We start from the raw sequence: 21606 nt of genomic DNA, 5'->3' as shown, positions 1-21606 counted from the left end.
GTTTGTTTGTCTTCCAATATGGCGGACAATTAATGCGCATGCTCAGCAGTGACATCAGTCACAGCCCTTTATATCAAAACAGATTGATTACACTTGCACACACTCGAACTTCCCGGGGGGGGGGGGCGAGTTTTCTTTTCCTAAGATGATCAGGGGAAAACCGGGCCCCCAAGCCATTTGACTGGTCCCTGCAAAATCCCTTGCTTTTACCTCGAGTGCCTTCTTCGGTGGCTGAAAGAAAATCATATTGATTATCCGCGCTATTCTAAAACAATGGATATGATTATCACGGCCCTAAACGCATTACACAGCCTTAAACGCATTAATGCTGCTGCACTTTGAGTATTGCTTGCTGTCATGCAAGGTGCTATACTACCACTGCTGCTACTACTACTATTACTACTACTAATACTAATACTAATACTAATACTAATACTAATAATAAAATGATGTTTTAGACTTCCTCCATGTCAGCAGGGAGGAAGATTGGAAATCTTCCAGCCATTTGTGTACCTCGTCTTCGGTAGTAATTCTTGATTTAATTTGGGCCCTAAATTGTCCTTCAGCAATGTTTTGATATGTGCAGACTAAATGTTCATTGCCCTCAGGTAGCAGTTTCTGGAAGAAAAAAATAGAATAGCTAAAGTTACAACACGAACTTTACCTCAATCGTTTAAGCATCCATCTCTACGACCATCCATAGCCCATCAAACGCAATTAAATCAAAGTTTCTATTTAACACACTTCAATCATGGCACAATAATCCCTGAATCCTGCAAGGAAACCATATTTGGTTTCTGAAGAAAACGTGCATTTTCGCAAACGGCCATATGCATAGCAAACAGAAATGACAGACAGAAACACATCAAAGTGCATTTTGGGGTTTACACTGATTATAATCATTCTAAACGCAATGATTCACTTTGATGTGTTTGCTGTCATGAAAGGTGCTATTCTACTGCTGCTACTACTTTTACTACTGATAATAATCATGATAAAATTTACCAGAAAATGTCTATATTTTCTCTACTGTTACTCTAGCTACTATTACTACAAAATAAGCCAATATATATATATATATATATATATATATATATGTGTGTGTGTGTGTGTGTGTGTGTGTGTGTGTGTGTGTGTGTGTGTGTATATAAATTTTCCTGGCGAATTTTATTATTGGTATTAGTTTTAGTGGTAGTAATAGTAGTAGCAGCAGTGGTAGTATAGCACCTTGCATGACAGCAAACACAACTCAAAGTGCAGCAGCATTAATGCGTTTAGGGCTGTGATAATCATATTATCCATTGTTTTGGAATAGCGCGGATAATCAATATGATTTTTTTTCAGCCACCGAAGGAGGCGCACTCGAGGTAAAAGCGAGGGACTTTGCAGGGACCAATCAAATGGCTTGGGGGCGCGGTTTTCCCCTGATCATCTTAGGAAAAGAAAACTCGCCTCCCGCGGGTTTGTTTGTCTTCTAATATGGCGGACAATCAATGCGCATGCTCAACAGTGACGTCAGTCGCACCAATTGGTATCCTGCAGCCAATCGCATTGCAGTAAAGCGGCTGAGTATGGCCTGTAAATTCCACTCCGGCGCCAAAGGTGGCAGAAGAGTTTAGATATCGGACATTAAACCAACAAAAAAGCTAGAAATTCACGTGGGCCGGAAAGTGTCAACATGGGGAAAAGAAGGAGGCACACCAAGCAACTTTTTACCAATCTTACCAAAAAACAGAAGAAGCACTTGAAAGAGTTTGGAGAGGAGCATCCTTTTCACGACGTGTGAGTTGCAACTCAATCGTCTAAAAAGCAAAAAGTGGAGGATTCTTAGCCAACTAGCGAAGTTATGGAAGGGATAGGTTGCAGTTTGTTATTTCAATGAAAGTCGGTTCAATATACTGACCACAACAGTGTTACAATATTTGCAAGCGTGTTTTGTGAAACGGCAACAGTAATATAGCTGTAATTGATTTTATTTTATGTGGAGGTTTTGGGATTCATGAGAACGTTTGAACGTGGCCACCTTTTCTTTTATATCTTTTGTATCATGAACGCCAGTGATTTTCCCCTTCATGTTATTTTCACAGAGTCAATGAGAAATCCGAAAGGACGCAAATAGTTGAACTGGTGAGTGACGCTTCCCCTTAAAAAACACAGCCATGTCCAATAGGAATATACAGTATTCGTTGAGTAGAGTCTTTCCAGTATTAAACAGTTTTTGCCGCAGGCCATGATTTGTATCATCACTGATTTGCATATCTGGGTCTTTCAAAAATTAGCGGTGGATTTAGGTGACCCTTGTGAGGAAAAACGGCTAAGAAAATGGATGGATACGTTTAGGCTGAAATAGTTTCAAAAACCGACAATTGAGTTGACGATTTATTTATTTACCTGTTAAAGAAAAACATTTATTTAACATACAAACATGAAAACATACAATTCATTTGGCTCCAGCACACACGCGACCCTTGTGAGGATAAGTGGCTCTGATAATCGATAGATGAGTGGATATGTGTTTTTCAATACAATTAAGAGCTACATTAGTTTCAGCCCACAGGGTTGCAAGTAACTTTTTTTTTTCTCAAGCATACATGCTAGTTGTATTAGCTGCATTGTTAATTGGTCAAAAACAAACTGGTGCCTCATTCTATTATGACTGCCACAACAATGGAAAAAAATATGAAAAGTGAGATCTTACTTTGGGTCTACCAGAACATTTGGCACAATGAAGTCATATCTGCTGAGTGATGCGGCTCACTTGTTTTCCCTCTTTCCGTAGCTGAATAGTTGTCGTAACAGGATTCCTTATATTTTGTGGGGCACAACTCAAGCGCCTACTACAATTTAAAATGTTTCTTAGGCAAAACAAAATGTTTTAACAACTGTAAGAGAGACAAATTAATTCCCAAAAAAGGTGATTTAAATGTCCTCCAATTTTGGAATGACCTATATATACATGCTGCTATTTTAAATTCCAAGGCACCAAGCCCAGAACATTCTGACGCTGAGCTGGATGATTTGGAGGCGGAGGAGGAAGAGCCAGAACAGAAAACAGCTTATCAAAAACTTCTTACCACCCTCAGCCAAACCAACAATAATGACCAAAGTGATGAGGAGAGCACTGATGAAGAAGAGGACCTTGTTGATGAAGGTACGCTAATTGTAATATTTGCTTAGAGCTCAACAGGCATGCCTATATACGTTTTAAAATAGATATTGTTATGAAAACTAGATATAATATTATTCACTTCAATGTCTATACAAAAAAAAATGAGCGGAGAGCTTGTCATTCATGCAGAAAGTTGCGGAATTCTCACTGGACTGCAATATCCAGCAATACAACGAGACACACAGAGGGGGGGAAAAAAGCTACTTTCCTGCCGGTACAACTGGTTTAAACACACAAAGCTGTCAGTGTGGGCGTCTGGGGGGGAAAAAAAAAAGTCACTTCCTGCTTCTTCTCCAAACCGAATGCCTAGAGAGGATTTTCATGGCGGGAGATACAAAAATCCATATATGACAACATCATGATGTGTGGTGAAAAAACGGATGGGTCCATTCCAGCTGCCTTTTTTTTTTTTTTTTCCCCAATTTAAAACGTACTAAAAATCATGCTTCAAGTGTCAGTTGACCTTTATGGATTGTAAATATGATCTTACCATTATAATGAACCTTCGTAGTATTTGCAGAAAGCAGCAGTGGTGGTGTTGACCAAGATGACGGTGATGAAGAGGAGGACATCGAAGATTCCAGTGTAGTGCTTACTCAACCAATAGACAGTAAGGAGGAGCAGGCAATGGGTGAAGAATTTATCGACAATGAGAATGAATCCCAATTCTGCCTTGAGACCAACTTGATTGGTGAAAAAGGGCAAGAAGTCATTGAAGATGTTGCTGGCCAAGAAACGGGTGAGGAAAGACGAATAAAAATTTCAACAGAAATCATGTTTTGTTAGTGTTATGTCAAGTTGATCAGATTGATTTCATGTTTTCCGAACTTATACCTGCTTCTTCCAGATATGTTTTCCCAGCATTTGGGCACAGAGCTTAGTGAAGATGATGTGCAAAAGATTACATTGGGCAACAAAGCAAAGGCCCAGATCACGGTACTCGTGTTTATGCTACCTGTACCTTGAGCTCTTAAATAATTGGTGATTCATTGTGTCTTTTCAATTTTGTATCACTGAATTTAGTGGCCAAAATTTGGCTCAGTTCTTTGCGTCACTCCCCTGGAGAGGTTTGGCCCCATTCTCTCCAACAAAGACACTGACCTCCCAGCTTTCCACAAACTCTTGGAAGGCAGTTGGAAGAAAATCAACATGTCTGGAAACTCTAAGGAGGAAGCAGAAGGGACGAGCCCTCTCCAGTTGGAGCTGCTGGCTCTTATGGGAACATACAAAGATCTGTACCACTCGGAGACTTGCCCTTTAAAGGTGGGGCCGCAGGTTCGACGCGCTTACTGCCTCCATGTCCTCAACCACGTGCTGAAAGCCAACTCGCTCGTCCTGGCTCATAATGCTCAGCTCAGAGAACATCAGCAGCAGGCTAAGCAAGGGGAAGTGTTGCAAGATGAACCACGAGACCAAGGTCTTACCCGGCCCAAGGTAAACACCCCCTACACCCCATGAATACTTGCTCTCTTTACAGGTAGATGAATCCAGCAATTTTAATTATTGTGATCTGAATCTGCAAAATTGTATTGGTTGTAGCTAACGGTGATATCATAAATCTACACAGCTGGGAAGTAAGAAAATGAGGCCAAAAGTATTCATGTGACCTCTAGTGACAGTCTAGATTGTACCCTGCCCGTCTCATGTCAGTCAGCTCGGACAGCTCAAGCTCATTCGTGACCCTAATGGATTGGTGTAAGAATCTTTGTATTATGACGTTAACTCGTGATGTCGCATCATGACAGGTCCTGATTCTTGTTCCGTTCCGAGGCGGGGTGCTACACATTGTCCAAAATCTCATCAGTTTGCTGGAGAGCAAAGGCAAGAAGGTGGTGGTCAGCAACAAGAAGCGGTTCAAAGATGATTTCGGACAGGTCTCTGATGACAAACCGGCGTATCTGCGCAGGCCTGACGATTATCACGCTATATTCTCTGGCAACGTTGATGATCACTTCAGGATAGGTGCGCCTGACGAAAAAAAAAAAAAGTGAGCTGTAACCTTTCTGATTTTCCATCTGATGCTGAGTTTGCCGTCTCTCTTCAGGTGTCTCTATAATCAAGAGCAATATTCGCCTCTACTCCCCCTTCTACTCATCAGATATTATCATTGCCTCACCACTGGGACTCCGCACAGTCCTGGGAGCCGAAGGAGAATATAAGAGGGACTTTGACTTCCTGTCATCTATCGAGATACTCATAGTAGATCAAGCCGATGTTTTCCTCATGCAGAACTGGGAACATGTCTTGGTAGGTATGGGTTTGCCCTCTATTCTTGACTACAGACTTTCACGTTATACTACCGCTATATCGATATGTCTGTCTTTTTCTGCTTATCTTGTTCTGGTCTAGGTGGCAACAGCCTTAGTAGAGAAGCCCAGATCAATCACAAGCGTACTTTGTCTTCTTCTTTTTCTTTCGACTTGTCCCGTCAGGGGTCCCCACAGCATGTCATCTTTTTCCATCTAACCTTATCTCGTGCATCCTCCTCCCTAACACTCACTGTCCTCATTTCCTCCCTCACAACATCTATCAACCTTTTCTTTGGTCTTCCTTCCAGTCTTCTGGGAGCTCTTCCTGTCCATCTAGAGCCTGTCTCACCTCTTTCCGACAGGCCACACAACATTCATTCATTCAACATACAAGCGTACTTTCTGGACCTGTCAGAAATGCGTCTTAAAGATGACATGTCCACTCTGTGGAAATAAGTGGTGGACATTTGTTTTAAGGAATGCTTTTGCATTAATCCGCAAGCACATAAAAGAAGCAGTCCCTAATAATAACAGTTTTGCACCTGGATCAGATTAGTTAACGCACATACTTTATAGCTTAACGGTTGTCATTTTTAACTATTTTTTTTTCAATGAGGGTAATGTGTACAAAAATCCGATCATTTGAAGCATTATTTTACATCTATCTTCCCCTATCTTTTTTAATAAGAAAGAAAAGAACAAAGGGGGTTTATCCAACATTCTAACAAAAAAAAAGTAATTTTAGTTTAGATTCAAGTGGAGTTACCAAAGTTCATATACTGTCTGTTGGGGTGATAAAATCTGATTTATCCAAATTTAGTCCAATTCAACATTTTGAATTCTCAGACAGTAGGTTAGCTTTTTCATTTTATATATCTCGGGATTCAAACACTTACGGCACTGCTACTTTACTTTTTATCAGCTGTCGGTAATAGCTAAATATTCCTTTCTTCCTTTTTTTATTGCTTGAGTTCAACCCAAATACAAAAAATTCCAAAATGGGATTTGGACACAGATTTTTTTTTTTTTTGTACTTCTCTCCAGTATACAGCATTAGGAAAGTTTATTTTCTTCGCTATTTAGTTCACCGTTCCAGAAATGAACTACCAGTATTCTTTTTTTTTTTATTTTTATTTTTTTAAATACTGTATGTTGCTAACACTTAAAATGCTTTCATTTCCTCATGTTGCCACTCACACTAGCCAATAGGTCCAGCTTTCACCCTAAAATCTCAAAAGCAACAGGAAAAACTTATTGCTTCAGTGGTGTTTTTTTTTATTTTTTTTTTTTATGAGGCTTTAAAAAACAGGCCTTTTGTGCTTAATGTGCAAACATGCACACAACATATACAATAGGAACAATTGTGAACGGGCATAGATAACTTTGCATTCTTTTTAGCTCTGTTTGACTATACAGTATTATCAAAACATTCTATCTTATGCTGTCTAATATTGAAAAACTAAATAAATTCCATAATATGATTTGAAGTGTTAGTGTCGCAGCTGTAAAGTGTTGGCCTTACAGTTCTGAGGACTCGGGTTCAATCCCAGCCCTCCCTGTGTAGAGTTTGTATGTTCTCTCCATGCCTGCGTGGGTTTTATCCGGGCAGTCTGGTTTCCTCCTACATCCCAAAAACATGCAACATTAATTGGACACTTTCAATTGCCCGTAGGTGTGAATGTGAGTGCGCCTTTTTGTCTCGATGTGCCCTGCAACCAGTTCAGGGTGTCCACTACCTCCTGCCCGTTGACAACTGGGATAGGTTCACACACTCCCCACAACCCTTGTGAGGATAAGCGGCTAAAAAAATGGATGGATGGATTTGAAGTGTTATTGGACAGTGTTTTTTTAACTAAAGCATTCTGATACAAATCATATTCTTAACAAAGAACACACTGTCCAATTTATGGAGTGTCACTAAACACACTTCGTGCATGTAAACATAAATGATGGCCGCAATGAATCCGGTTGCCATATACAGTGCTAATTTGGTGAAATGTTAAGGCTCACATATAATGTGTTCAGATGGGTTTCATCCTAGAAGTCTTTAACAAACCCTTACATTAAAAAAAAAAAAAAACATTTTTTGACACAGTCATGAATGTGTGTACCATTTTGAACAATTTTGTAACTGTTGAAAGTTATTCTTTTCTTCCCAAAAATAATATTGATGTATTTTATTAAATTTTTCCCAATTCACCTACATCTCTTCTTCTCTCTCACCAGCATGTGATGAAACACATGAATCTGCAGCCACTGGAATCGCATGGAGTGGACTTTTCCAGGGTCCGGATGTGGAATCTCAACAACTGGGCCAGATATTACCGGCAAACACTAGTGTTCAGTTCCATCCAGGATCCTCAGATAAACAACATCCTCACAAAACAGTGTGTCAACTATCGTGGACAGGTACTCCATTTTTATTGTGTCTATAAGTCCTCAGAGCTCAATTTTTGTGGACAGACAGAAAAGGGAACTATGGATTAATGTACTCTGTGGTATTGTTGACTCACTTTTACTTCACCTTTTACATTAGAACAATATCACTGCACACCACCGAACATAAATGCTGTGTTAATGATGGTTTTTGTCTCAATCTACTCCCAAATTTTGACCCACTCTGTGTGAAATGTAATTGCCTCATTAATTGAACACAAAGCTGATATACTTATAGGATGCCACGCCTTATTTTTTTGTATGACAACAGGTGTATGGGTTTATTTTACTGTCTACCATCTATTAGAAGAACATTTGATTGTTTTACCTTTCACTATGCGTCGTAATTTCTCGTGAATAATGCGCACCCATATATAATACGGACAGCCAAAGTTGACCTAAAAATTCTGGAAAACCCTTCTACCTATTTAGAATGCATTTTTACAAAGCATGATTTTGCATCTACCCATATGATCAAAACATGAAGTCTTATCTGAATTATTCTTAAGTGAAGCACTTCAATCTAAACATGTAATACTTTTATTTACTTGCTCTTATTTTGCAAGTTCATACACTTACTTTTGTCTAGTAAATGAGTAAACGCACAGTTGTGCTCATGTTTGTTTACCCTGGCAGAGTTTGCAAGATACTGTATGTACAATTCTTTAAAGAAAACATGAAGCTCCAGTCAAAACACATCTGATTTAATAGGATTCACATTAAATGGTTAAAGCATTTCAGAAAATTATTACTTTTAAAAAAAAAAAGGGGGGGGGTGAAAGGTACAACTTTTGTCAAACCTCTAGGTGGTGGTGGCATTTTGGAATAAAAGTGTACAGCTTTTTCATAACCTCTAGATGGCTGGCATTTATCAAATCACACCTTTTTGTCTTTTTGACTATAGGTAAATTGCTTTTTTTTCATTCCCACTTTGATTGTATTCTCGTGTCTGTGTGTGTGTCCCAGATTTCAGTTAAGAACATCCTCAAAACAGGATCCATATGCCAGGTTCTTGTTCAGATGCCCCATGTCTTCCAGAGGTTCTCCTCTGATAGCTTCCTGAACCACGATGCACGGTAGGCTGAACCATAATAACGATTGTTGTCTTACTACCTCCCATCTTGGTGGAATTGTTCCATTAATTCATACGCACTCTACACAAGATTTTAAAATGTTCCTTAATATTAACGATGATAATAGTATTTTGAATTCAAATTTTTACGTCAATTTCAGATTGTAAAGTATGTTTTATTATATTTACATGTAAATAATAAAAATGTCCATCTGTTTGCCCTGTATCCTTCCCCATGCCTCATATTTATTCTGCGCTAAACTGTAATGTCCTTGTCAAATGTACCAGCCCCCCACAGTATCATAGAAATCATTTCTGTGTGTAACCTTGCTACCTAACCAACGGCCATTAGAAACCATATGCCTCCCTTTAACATTTGGTGGCAGCGATTACACTCCATATTACTTTAACTATTTATTTATTGATGCAGTCCCAGCCATGGGAATACAGCAGTTTGGTGTGATATTTACACCTAACTTTGTTATTGTCAATTAAAAAATGACCCGGTATCAAATTCTCATTTCACAGTAGCGTTACATGATGAAGACGCAGTACAGCATTTTCTTTTACTCCCTAATTCAATACGTTGTGACACCTGTTTAGGCAACAGACTAGTTGTGCCTAAATTATTTTTGTCCCCTGCATGTCATGATTACACAACCGCTTTAAGCTTGATTAAATTCAACAACAACGACGGTCTGAAATAATGTATCGCTAACATACACTCAATTTGGATATGTGTTATTTGTTAGGGGGGAAAAATGGGCAAGGGTACACCAACCAAATTGCCAATCGCAGGGCGGGTTCTTACAGACAACCTTTTGCATGCATATTCAACTCTTAATACAATTTAGAGCATTTGTCTTGCGTATGCAGCCCACAAGCGAGAACCAGCATGGCAGGGGGTCCGATCCGGTGTGACGGTCTGAGTGCTCCCGGTGCTGAGAAGTCTCCTTGTGATTAATGCGCATGTGTTACTAACAGGGGAACTCTGGGTACGTAGCAGTTTACAAAATATATTACGACACACCGGTCTGTGGGGGTGGAGAACACAGTCACTGCAACTTTTCAGTAACTTTTATTGCAAATTTTGTCCAATGGAGCGTTCACTGAAAACTCTTAAATGGCATTGATGCACTTGTGAAGGCCAAACAATGCCAAGTTACAGGAACACACTAGCATAAAATGCTGTGCAGTGTTCACACTGTGAAAATAATTAACTCCCATAGAAATGACAATTTCAGTCAAAATATTTGTATGCATTTTAAAAAGGCTGCATAACTGAATGGTGCATGCTCGTTGATTCAGAAAACTGAAATAATTTTGGTTTAAAAATTTCAAACCACTCATATGATTTGAAACAAGATAATAATGAATAAATGTGAATATTTTCCAAAAGTGCATATTTTCACCAAAACAATGGATACTTTGAGTATTTATTTTTAGGACACAGATATTGTAGTCGATCCCTCTTGAGATCGAATTGGGCGGAATATGGGCCACGAACTAAAAATTTTGACACCCCTGATTGAGAGACTTCAGTTCACCTAAGCTAGGCGTCGGGAACCTTTTCGACTGAGAGAGCCACAAAGGCCAAATATTTTAAAATGTAATTTCAAAAGAGCCATACAGTTTTTTTAAATACTAAGTACAGGTGTATTTGCGCATTTATGTAAGACCAACACTTTTAGAGTACAATAAGTCTCAGAATTATTTTAAATAACATTGTTACGCTGTTGCTAATCAGTGACGACAAAAGTACTTCTTACCATCAATGCAATTTCTGGTGCTCCACAGTTTTGTTGATAGCTTTATAGTCTGTTTCATACGTTGTTAAGCTTCATGCAGGTGTTGTGACTTCCATCCGTTGATCGCGAACGTAATTCAGTTTGCCATCATGATGGTACGATGGTAAACAGTTCTTGGCGACAAAGGCATGTCTTTTATTTGTTTGTTTATCTTGTCTTTTTTGCGAAGTTTATTAGCAGCATCAAGTTCGAATGCTTTGGCTTTGCCATCTGTGAATTTAGGCACACAGCAAATCCCTCTCTTTCCACAAACTCTGTCCATTCTTGTTGAAAACTTCGGTACTCGTCTTATTTTTTTCTTTGAGCGACCTTTTTCAAAAGCGTTTCCATAAGTAGTTGTTCCAACACAATCACCGTTTGATCCTTCTGCGCCTGTGGACATCGACTGCCACACGAAATTACTGCAACCCCACTAGGACAGACCTTCTCTGCATCATTTGCGTTGCCTGCATGACAGAAATCACATGTACAGCATGTCATAATGAGGACACCACGAGCTACTGTATATGAAACCACCAAAAGAGCCAGGTATGGATCGCGAGCTATACCTTCCCAACCCCTGGCCTAAACTGATGAACCCATGCAATCATGGATGAGGAGAAAATGCAAATTGTTGTTCGTAATCAACATGCATGTCATACTCGGACGACACCGTGTACCGGAGACAAATAACTTGTGTGTTGTTACATACTTGGCCAGAAAAGCTGATTCTGATTCTGATGCCACACAGCCTGGAGCCGAGTTGGACTTAGCAGCAAACATTCTAACGACTATTGTGTTGTACTGTGTGACACCATAGTGTACTTGGCCCATTTAAACATGAATGTGGCATAGGGCTGCAGCTAGTTTAAAAAAAAAAAAATCTAAATTTGGTTTTGAAAAAAACATCAGTGGAGGTCTAAAGTTTTAGTCGCAATTTGCTTTTTGTGCTCAAGTAGACTAGACGATTGTAATAGTCTTCTGGTTGGACTTCCCAAAAAGAGCATTAAACAGTTGCAGCTCCTTCAGAATGCTGCAGACGGGTTCTGACCAGAACAAATAGGTCAGAACATATAACTCCAATTCTAACATCCATGCACTGGCTTCCAGTCAATTTTAGAATAGATTTTAAAGTTCTGCTACTGGTCTATAAATCACTAAATGGTTTAGGTCTTGTACATGAAAGAAATGCTTACGTAATACAAACCCAGTAGAGCTCTGAGATCACTGACTCAGGTCAAATAATGGAGCGCAGAGTCCAAAGCAAACACGATGAACCAAGATTTAGGGATTTATACTGCAAAAAAAGTGAATAAATTGGCAACAGAGGTGATGTCAGGCTCACGTATGTTTTTAAATCCAGATTAAAAACTCTTATTTTTTGTCATGCTTTTGAGTACTTCCACTTTTCAGTGATATTTCTTCCACTAAAAATGTTTTAATTGTACTTTTTGTTTTTGTATTTGAATGCTTTTAATCATTTAAAGCGAGTTACCTTGTGTATGAAATGTGCTATACAAATACATTTGCTTTGTTTTGTTCCATCTCTGATTTATTTTTATTTTTTTCTGTGTATTATAGTATTTGATGTCTTCTCTGTCATTTGATGTTTTTCCAAAGTGATTTAATGAGATTAATTGTTGCCTTGCCTTTTTGTAGGTTTCAGTTCTTTGTAGATAAAGTGCTGCCACAGTACAGGGACTCAGTCATGTCACACACGCTGATCTACATTCCATCGTACTTCGACTACATCCGGCTGCGCAACTACTTGAAGAAACAGGAGATGAGCTTTGCAAGTGTGTGCGAGTATTCCCCCAAATCAGAGGTGTCTCGAGCAAGGCACTTCTTCCTGAAAGGCGATAAGCAGTTCATGCTTTTCACCGAGCGCTTCCACTTTTACAAAAGGTGAGTGTTATGAAATTCCTACAACGGAAAAATGATTTTTCAACAAGAGTTTCTGTTGTTCTTATTTTGGGACAACAGCAAAACAGAAAAGTAGCTAAAGTCAGGTTCCTCACATTGACACCTCTGTAGTGTGAGAGCCAGTTCTGGTTTAGACAGTTTAGACAGTTTTGCAACCCTGTGATCTATGTAGCCAATGCATTTAACATGTTTAAGCTACAGTGGGAAGAAAATGTATCCAAACCTTTTGGAGTTTCTTAAATCTATGCACAAATTGGCTATAAAATGTAGTCTGTCTTTTGTACTGATACTACACAAACTATTTTATGTTTACATATTTGTATAGAGCGTAGCGTAAACATTCACAGAACAGGGAAGAAAATGTAAGTGAATCCATGGCAGAAATAACTTCAAATGTTTCCTGTAGTTGCAGAGTAGATGTGCATAACAATCAAGATGAACTTTGAGCAATTTCTTGAGCAATTTCTCCGTCCAAATAGTGTATGTAGTTCAACAATATTCCCAGGATGTCTGGTGTCAATAGCTATCTTGATGTCATGCCACAGCATTTCAGTCTGGTTGAGGTCAAGACTTTGAATGGGCCACTACAAAGCACATTTTCTTCTCTGTTTTGAATCATTGTTCATGGCCATCATCCTCTTTTGAGCTTTTACAGTTGGGCTGATGGCCTCAATTCCATCTGCAAAATATCTTGATAAGCTTGTGAATTAATTTTCACATGATGACCACAAGAGTGGCACGGTGAGCCGACTGAATAGTACATCCGCCTCACCTGTGTGAAGTTTACATGTTCTTCCTGTACCTGTGTGCGTTTTCTCCACGTACTCTGGTTTCATCCCACATCCCAAAAACATGCATGGTAGGTTAATAGAAGACTCTCTAAATTGCCCGTAGGTATGAATGTGAGTAGTACTGGTTGTTTACCGGTATATGTGCCCTGCGATTGGCTGGCAACCAGTGCAAGGTGTACCCTGGCCCTTGTCCGAAAGTTAGCGCTATCCCAACATACCCACAACCCTAACGAGGGTATGAAGTGTAGAAGATGGATGGATGGATGGATGATAGCACACAAAGCACAGCCATACCATAATGCTTCCTCATGTCAGTGTGGTGGCCATGTACTTGTCCAAAAGCAGCAGTACTAACAACAAGCTCCATCCACGTCCGACGATGTAATCGTTCTCTCAAAACGTAACAAAATATCCACATGTTCAAGTTCAAGATCCAAGTGTCATCCCTTTTTTCTTATAAACATTCTAAAATAGTTATTGTAATGAAAAATACATATAACATTATTCACTTCAATGTGCATACGAAAAAATTAATGTGAGCGCAGAGCGCGTCATCCATGCGCAAAGTTGCAGAAGTGTCATTCTACGATATCCAAGTGGTCGCCATATTGGCTGCATCGTCTGTAAGTGACATCACGCGGACATTCGCCAATGAAAACACGCGGTGCACCCTAACTATGGGAGATGAACACGTCCCTTCTGACACGGAATCTCTTTTCGAAAAGGACAACACCACACAACCGAGTGAAGTTCCCGGGGCAATATTACACTATTGTTTCGGGCCCTCAGGGCAATATTACACTGTTTCGAGCCATATTCAGATGATATGCGATCACGGCCAAACCGCATCCCCGTCCGTTCCAGTTCCACAGTGGAGATTAGCCATTGTGGCACATTGCAGCCGGCCGGTGTGGCTTATGATGGAGCCGAGCCGTACTGCTTTAGGGGGGTGTTCATAGACTCCACAAGACGATGAGCAACACAGTCAGCCGGGGCACTTTAGTGCGTGCACGCGGCTGAGTGACACATTCTCGGCTAGGTTCTTCAGAGCTGCCATGTCTGCACAGCCCGACACGCAGCCTTCGCAGAAGCTGTGACCGCCGAACACAGCGCCTCAGCCAGTGTGGCTGATTTTCAGCGCCGTGGTGGCATATAATGGAGCCGAGGCGTGCTGCTTTTAGAGGGTTGTTCACAGCCACCGCAGTACGCGATGAACACTATCGAGACGGGGTGCATTACTGCGCGCACAACGTGAGTGAGGCTTTGTTGGCTGGGTTCTTCAGATTCGCCACCGTCCGTGCAGCAGCCCGACGCCGTCCCACGCGCGCAACGACATATTTCATACGCAGACCTTTTGTTACATTATGAGAGACCGATTACGTGGTCCGCCCCAAACTATTATTTTTTTTTTTTGTAGCTGAATACACACCTACCTGTGATTTAGAACCCACGAAGCTCTTGTCCTCTGCACCCTTGCAATCCATTTTTCACAACGAACCGTGTCTCTTTCAAACTTATGAAGGGTATTTCCATTCTCCCGACTGTTCAAGCAATGTCCAGCAATGCAATGAGCCGGCATTTTGGCTCACACGAAGGAACAACAAGCTACCTTCCCGGAGGTAAAACTAATGGAAACAAACTAGTCCACTTGGGGGCGCCACAGTCCTTTACGTCACTTCCTGCTTCTCAAAAGCAAATCCCTTGAGAGGATTTTCATGGCGGGAGTTACAAAAGGCTCTATACGTCAAAATCATGTTTTGTAGTGGGGGGGGGGGGGGAGAACGCATGGGCCCATACTGGGTGACGTTTTTTTCATTAATAACATACTAGAAATAATCCATTACATGACACTTCACCTTTAAAGCCCGGGTCTCATCCCTATAAACATTTATTTTTCTATTCTAATATAGATATTGTAATGAAAAATACATATAACAGTATTCACTTCAATGTCTATACGAAGAAAAAGTGCGTCATCCATGCACAAAGTTGCGCAATTGAGTGTCCCTCGACATCCAAGTGGTCGGCATATTAGTGGCGTCCTCTGTCCTTGACGTCATCGTCACTTCTGCCGTTGAAAAAGCACAGTGCCTGCTACTATGGAAGCCGAACAACAGAGATATTCGCATTTTTCCAACGCCCCTTCTGACACCGAAGCTTTTTTCGAAAAGGACAAGACCACACAACCGAGTGAAGTTACCGGGGCAATATTACACTGTTTCGAGCCCTCATGCCAATATTACACTATTGTTTCAGATGATATCCGATCGCGGCCAAACTGCATCCCGTCCGATCTACTCCCGTGCCGGAGATGAGCCATCGCGGCTCATCGCAGCTGCCCGGTGTGGCTTATGACAGAGCCGAGCGGTGGTGCTTCAGTCACAGTCGAGCCGGGGTGCTTTATGCCCGCACGCGACTGAGTAACGCATTCTTGGCTGGGTTCTTCCGAGCCGCCCCCGTCGCAAAGCCCGGCGCGCATCCTTCGCAGAAGCTGTGACCGCTGAACGGGGCGCCTCAGCCGGTGGGGCTGAGTTTCAGCGCCCGTGGTGGCATATAAGGAGGAGGTGGAGCCTAGCTATCTTGGTTTTAGGGGTATGTTCAAAGTCACCGCAGTACTCGATGAACACTATCGAGACATTGTTGGCTGGGCGACGCACACATCGACACATTTCATCTGCGGGTCTTTTGTTTCGATATGAGAGACACCGATTACGTGGTCTGCCCCAAACTATTTTTTTTTAGTAGCTGTATGCGCATCAACACATTTCATACGCGGATCTTTTGCTACTTTATGAGAGAGACCGATTACGTGGTCCGCCCCAAACTTTTTTTTTTTTCTTTTTGGAGCTGTATACACACCTGCCTGTTATTTGGAACCCACGAAGCTCTCGTCCTCTGCACCCGTGCAATCCATTTTTCATAATGAACAGGGTCTCTTTCAAACTTATGAAGGGTAATTCCACTCTCCCGAGTGTTCAAGCAATGTCCAGCAATGCAATGAGCCGGCATTTTGGCTAACACGAAGGAACAACGAGCTACCTTCCCGGAGGTAAAACTAATGGAAACAAACGAGTCCACTAGGGGGCGCCTCTGTCCTGTACGTCACTTCATGCTTCTTCTCGAAAACAAATCCCTCGAGGATTTTCATGGCGGGAGTTACAAAAAGCTGTATACGTAAAAATCATGTGTTGTGGTGGAAAAGAACACATGGGAACCATATTGGGTGTGGGTTTTTCATTAATAATTTACCAAAAATCATCCGTTTGACGACATTTGGCCTTTAAGCAGACTGCTTCTTCTTGTGCTTGAGATGATCACCTTAATTCTTATGACCAATTTGTGGAGAAATGTTAAAAAATACACATTCACATACTTTTTTTCTTCTTACTGCACATGTTCATATCAAAGTTACATCTACTAATGTTTAGCCTACATGAGGTTTATTAAAGTTCCAGTATGTGTGCCCTAACTCATACGTTGATGTCGTCAAAAGAATCCCTCTTAAAGCTGTACAGGCGTTAACAACCGGACAGTTTGGTTTGTGAGCTTGCAAAGGAATATGTATAAAACATCATACAAGGAAGGTCAACACATTGAATATAATACAACATAAAATTACATAAGGGTCTTTGTGCCATCTGGATGGTTTTGATTTTTCAGCGCTTTTGTCTTCTTCCCGTTACAATACCCAACACACCTAGTTAATGATTCAGATATGATACACTATGCAATAAAAAAAATACTGTTTTGCTTTCATCTGTTTTCTTCTTCATATGAATGAATCAGGTCAGAATGCCCTAAGTGCCCACAATGTTGCTCACTGATTTTCAGTCGCTATTCTGGTTAACGAAAGTTCTCGAAGATATGGAGTAAACCGATAGTTGCTAGCCAATTAGCATTCAGGCCCCAATCAGCCTGTAATGCAACACAATGTGTTCTCATATTGGTCCAACTTTCATTTTCTTTTATGTACATGAATAACAATTTTAACAAAAAAAAAAAAAATAAATGCACCCAATTATAGTCATAGTTCTCATTTTCAATCGTAGCGAGGAACTGTGCGTCTGCCAGAAGCAACATGGCAACATGACCTCACCTGGTATAAAAGGTTAGCAGAAAAACAAATAGAGAAACAATATTTAAAACGCCAACAATACACAAAAAGTTAGACTAACCCTGAACCCCACTCACAATCTTGATACTATGCACAGCCAGCAGTGTATTCTCTTTACCACTCCGCAACAAACTAAATAGTAAATGGACTGCACTTAACTGTAGATAACATTTATCTACATCATCACACAGTGCATAGATAAAAATTGTTTTATTTCCAATACTGTATGTAGTGATAGCCAAATAGCTCTGCCCCTAACTGTATACAGTGAAGAAAATAAGTATTTGAACACCCTGCTATATTGCAAGTTCTCTCACTTAAAAATCATGGAGGGGTCTGAAATATTCATCATAGGTGTCCACTGTGAGTTAAGAAAAATCCAGAAATCACAATGTATGATTTTTTTTTTAACGATTTATTTGTGTGATACAGCTGCAAATAAGTATTTGAACAGCTGAGAAAACCAATGTTAATATTTGGTACAGTAGTCTTTGTCTGCAATTACAGAGGTCAAACGTTTCATGTAGGTGTTCACCAGGTTTGCACACACTGCAGGAGGGATTTTTACCCACTCCTCCACACAGATCTTTTCTAGATCAGACAGGTTTCTGGGCTGTCACTGAGAAACACGGAGTTTCAGCTCCCTCCAAACATTTTCTATTGGGTTTAGGTCTGGAGACTGGCTAGGCCACGCCAGAACCTTTATATGCTTCTTACGGAGCCACTCTGGTTTTCCTGGCTGTGTGCTTGGGGTCATTGTCATGTTGAAAGACCCAGCAATGACCCATCTTCAATGCTGTGACTGAGGGAAAGAGGTTGTTCCCTAAAATATCACAATACATGTCCCGTGGTCCTCCTCTCCTTAATACAATGAAGTCATCCTGTCCCATGTGCAGAAAGACAGCCCCAAAGCATGATTCTACCACCCCCATGCATGTGCTGGTTTAAGCAGTCTTGCGTCCCATGCATGATTTCAAACCATGACCTCTTAGTGTATTACCAACAGTCACCTTGAAAACTGTGGTCCCAGCTCTTTTCAGGTCATTGACCAAGTCCTGTCGTGTAGGCCTGGGCTGATTCCTCACCTTTATCAAGATGATTGACACCCCACGAGGTGATATCTTGCATGGGGCTCTACTCCGATTGAGATTGACAGTCATGTTTAGCTTCTTCCATTTTCTAAATGATTGCTCCAACAGTGGACCTTTTTTTCACCAAGCTGATTGGCGATTTCTCCGTAGCCCTTTCCAGCCATGTGGAGTTGTAAAATTTTGTCTCTGGTGTCTTTGAACAGCTCTTTGGTCTTGGCCATGTTACAAGTTTGAGTATTACTGATTGTATGGGGTGGACAGGTGTCTTTATGCAGGTGAGGTGTTATGTCCTCACACAGGTGCATCTGATTCAGGATAAAACGTGGAGTGGAGGTGGATTTTTAAAGGTGGACTTACAGGTCTTGAGATTCAGAATTCTAGCTGATTGATGGGTGTTCAAATACTTATTTGCAGATGTATCACACACATAAATCATACATTGTGGTTTCCTGGATTTTTCTTTTTAAATTATCTCTCTCACAGTGGACATGCACCTTTGATCAAAATTTCAGACCCCTCCATGATTTCTGTGGGAGAACGTCCAATATAGCAGGGTGTTCACATACTTATTTTCTTCACTGTATTACGTGATTTAGGTTTGTATAGCATGGTTAAATGTTTACTTTTTTCTTTTTAGGTACATCATCAGAGGGATTCAGAATCTGATATTTTACGGCCTTCCCACTTTCCCACACTTCTACAATGAGTTGTGTAACATGCTCACAACGGGGGCTCAAGGGGAGGAAGCCAGCTGGACATGTACTGCCTTGTACTCCCGCTTTGATGCCCACAAACTGGCTGCCATCGCTGGTGCGCAGCGGACTGGACAGATGCTGAATTCTGACAAGAGCCTTCACCTCTTCGTTACAGGAGGGGAAGATAAATCCTGATTGAGCTGGCCAGTTAAAACAAAGAAACACTGAGAGACAATTGACAGCATGCCAGGTCCAACGGTTCCTGGTGCGTTATCAGTCAGTGAAGACCGTAAACATTGTAGAGCATCATGATTGTGGTTTGAATTATTCGTATTATTGCTGCAAGATGATGCCAGATTTCCAATTTCAAGAATTGGCAAATAAAAGTTTTAGTAGCTTTGTTAACATCCACGTTGTCGTGTTTTTACTGCGTTTTGGGATACTCAAGACCACATGACCTCCTGTTTGCAATAATACAATCTTATTCTCGATACTTTTTAGCTAACAATCTACTTTCTCTGCGGTTCTCACTTAATTATTAACTTGAGCGTTGCTGTTAGCAGGACCTTTGCCACAGAATTATAGTGTTTTTCCAGTTTAGAGGAAGTTGTGTGACGGCAGACCTTGTTATAATCGACCGTCATCATGGAAGATGAGACGCAAAAGCTCAGCCTCAAGCGTGAAGTGGGCCTGTTGGGGGCTGTGTCCCTCATTGGGGGGACAATGATTGGCTCGGGAATCTTCATGTCACCACAGACAGTGCTCGCCACCATCGGAAGCCCCGGAGCCAGTCTGGTGGTGTGGGCGTGCTCTGGTCTCCTGGTCATACTTGCTTCTTTCTGCTATGCTGAACTGGGGACCGTCGTGAAAGAATCAGGGGGAGAGTACATCTATATCCTCAGGACGTCAGGCCCAGTTGTTGCCTTCATGTTAATCTTCAGCTCCGTTTTATTTGTCAGACCTGCCGGTGTGGTTGGCATCTCGCTCAGTTTCGCTCAGTATGTCGTGGCCCCATTTTACTCAGATTGTGCGCCTCCTGTTATGCTGATCAAGTCTGTGGCCGCAGCTGCAATTATTACTTTAGCAACAGTGAATTGTCTTAACGTTCGCTTTTCAATGTCAGTTCAAGTGTTTTTTATGGTGGCCAAGGTCCTGGCACTGGCAATCATAATAATAGGAGGTGTGGTGATGCTCGCCAGAGGAAACACTGAACACTTTCAAGACTCGTTTGAAAACTCAAATATTGGCATCAGTCCAATTGGTATTGCTTTTTACCAGGGATTGTGGTCATATGATGGCTGGAATAACCTCAACTATGTGACAGAAGAATTAAAACATCCTGAGGTACAGTAAGTCTTTTCATTTGACATGCTTATCTAAAGACAGTCTTGGTGTGTTTTTTCAAAATCATTCTACAACTTTTTTTTTTTCATGCAAGCAAAGTTTTTTATAATATGCAGATTCTCGGGCAGGTCTCCTGGCGTGCATTGGTGGACCCACTCATCTGGACCCACCTTGGTCAGCTGTTCCGGCTGTTGGTGGAGGGTGAAGGGGCCCTCCTATCACTCCTCAGGCCTGGTTGCTCCTCATCTCTCAGGTCCTTGCACCCAATCAGGGTCACCTACTCATCTCGCGGGGGGGGGCCTACGGACCTGGGTGGCAGGATTTTGTACCTGCGTGGTCTGGGGAAGCGGGATTAACCTCCCACCCTTGGCAGCGAGTACCAGGTGCTGGCTCGAATAGGGGTGGGTTCCCGTAGTCTGTACTGCTGGCCTGTATGTGGTGGTCCTCCCTCATGGCTGTTGTTCTGCCGGAGGACTCCAACCTGCAGGAACCTGCCTCTTAACCACTCTCACCATTCACTAAATATTTTTTCAATAGTCACATCGGGGCAAACACACATACTCAGGATTTTATTAGAGGTTTATTTAGGAGTCTGGAGAATCCAGGTGTTGGACTGGATTTCTCAGTCTAGATGCCTTATTCCTCCACCCTGCCCGCGCCCAATATTTCAGCATGACACACACACACACACACACACACACACACACACACACACACACACACCCTTTCCCTGAATAGACTATATACATCGTTCACCACTGGGTAACTTTTGGGCGGGCGACTGGGCCAAATCCCGCCTCCCGATTGGGTGGGGTCCTCAGCGCCCCTGGGTGCAGGCACATTAGTTACTTCTGACTCTTCTGACGGTTTCTGTGGAAACATTGTCAATTCACTTGCATGTGTCGGCTGGCTTTGGGGCCAGTCACTCATTGCGA

General features: G+C 41.5%; 2 protein-coding genes across 3 annotated transcripts; both read left to right on the top strand.

Annotated features, from left to right (window-relative positions):
* The first annotated feature begins 1598 nt into the window (after positions 1-1598).
* Positions 1599-19734, top strand: utp25 (UTP25 small subunit processor component). 2 transcript variants are annotated; one of them, XM_061843184.1, is made up of 12 exons: positions 1599-1782; positions 2088-2127; positions 2980-3151; positions 3681-3908; positions 4017-4105; positions 4193-4603; positions 4915-5131; positions 5214-5416; positions 7645-7827; positions 8821-8930; positions 12373-12618; positions 19270-19734. In XM_061843184.1, exons 1-12 carry the CDS (start codon positions 1679-1681, stop codon positions 19520-19522), a joined length of 2256 nt encoding a protein of 751 aa, XP_061699168.1. In that variant the 5' UTR covers positions 1599-1678; the 3' UTR covers positions 19523-19734. The 2 variants fall into 2 exon arrangements, with proteins under 2 accessions (XP_061699168.1, XP_061699169.1); XM_061843185.1 differs by having other exon boundaries at positions 1600-1782; positions 3690-3908.
* A 57-nt stretch (positions 19735-19791) lies between these two features.
* On the top strand, positions 19792-20713 carry LOC133513006 (b(0,+)-type amino acid transporter 1-like). Its single transcript, XM_061843190.1, has one exon. The coding sequence runs from the start codon at positions 19973-19975 to the stop codon at positions 20678-20680; it is 708 nt and encodes a 235-aa protein (XP_061699174.1). The 5' UTR covers positions 19792-19972; the 3' UTR covers positions 20681-20713.
* The last annotated feature ends 893 nt before the right edge of the window (positions 20714-21606 follow it).

Source organism: Syngnathoides biaculeatus, chromosome 15 (genome assembly GCF_019802595.1).
Source record: "Syngnathoides biaculeatus isolate LvHL_M chromosome 15, ASM1980259v1, whole genome shotgun sequence".
Lineage (NCBI taxonomy): Eukaryota > Metazoa > Chordata > Actinopteri > Syngnathiformes > Syngnathidae > Syngnathoides > Syngnathoides biaculeatus.
Note: the sequence above shows the minus strand (reverse complement) of the source record. Positions and strands in the feature narration are given on the sequence as shown.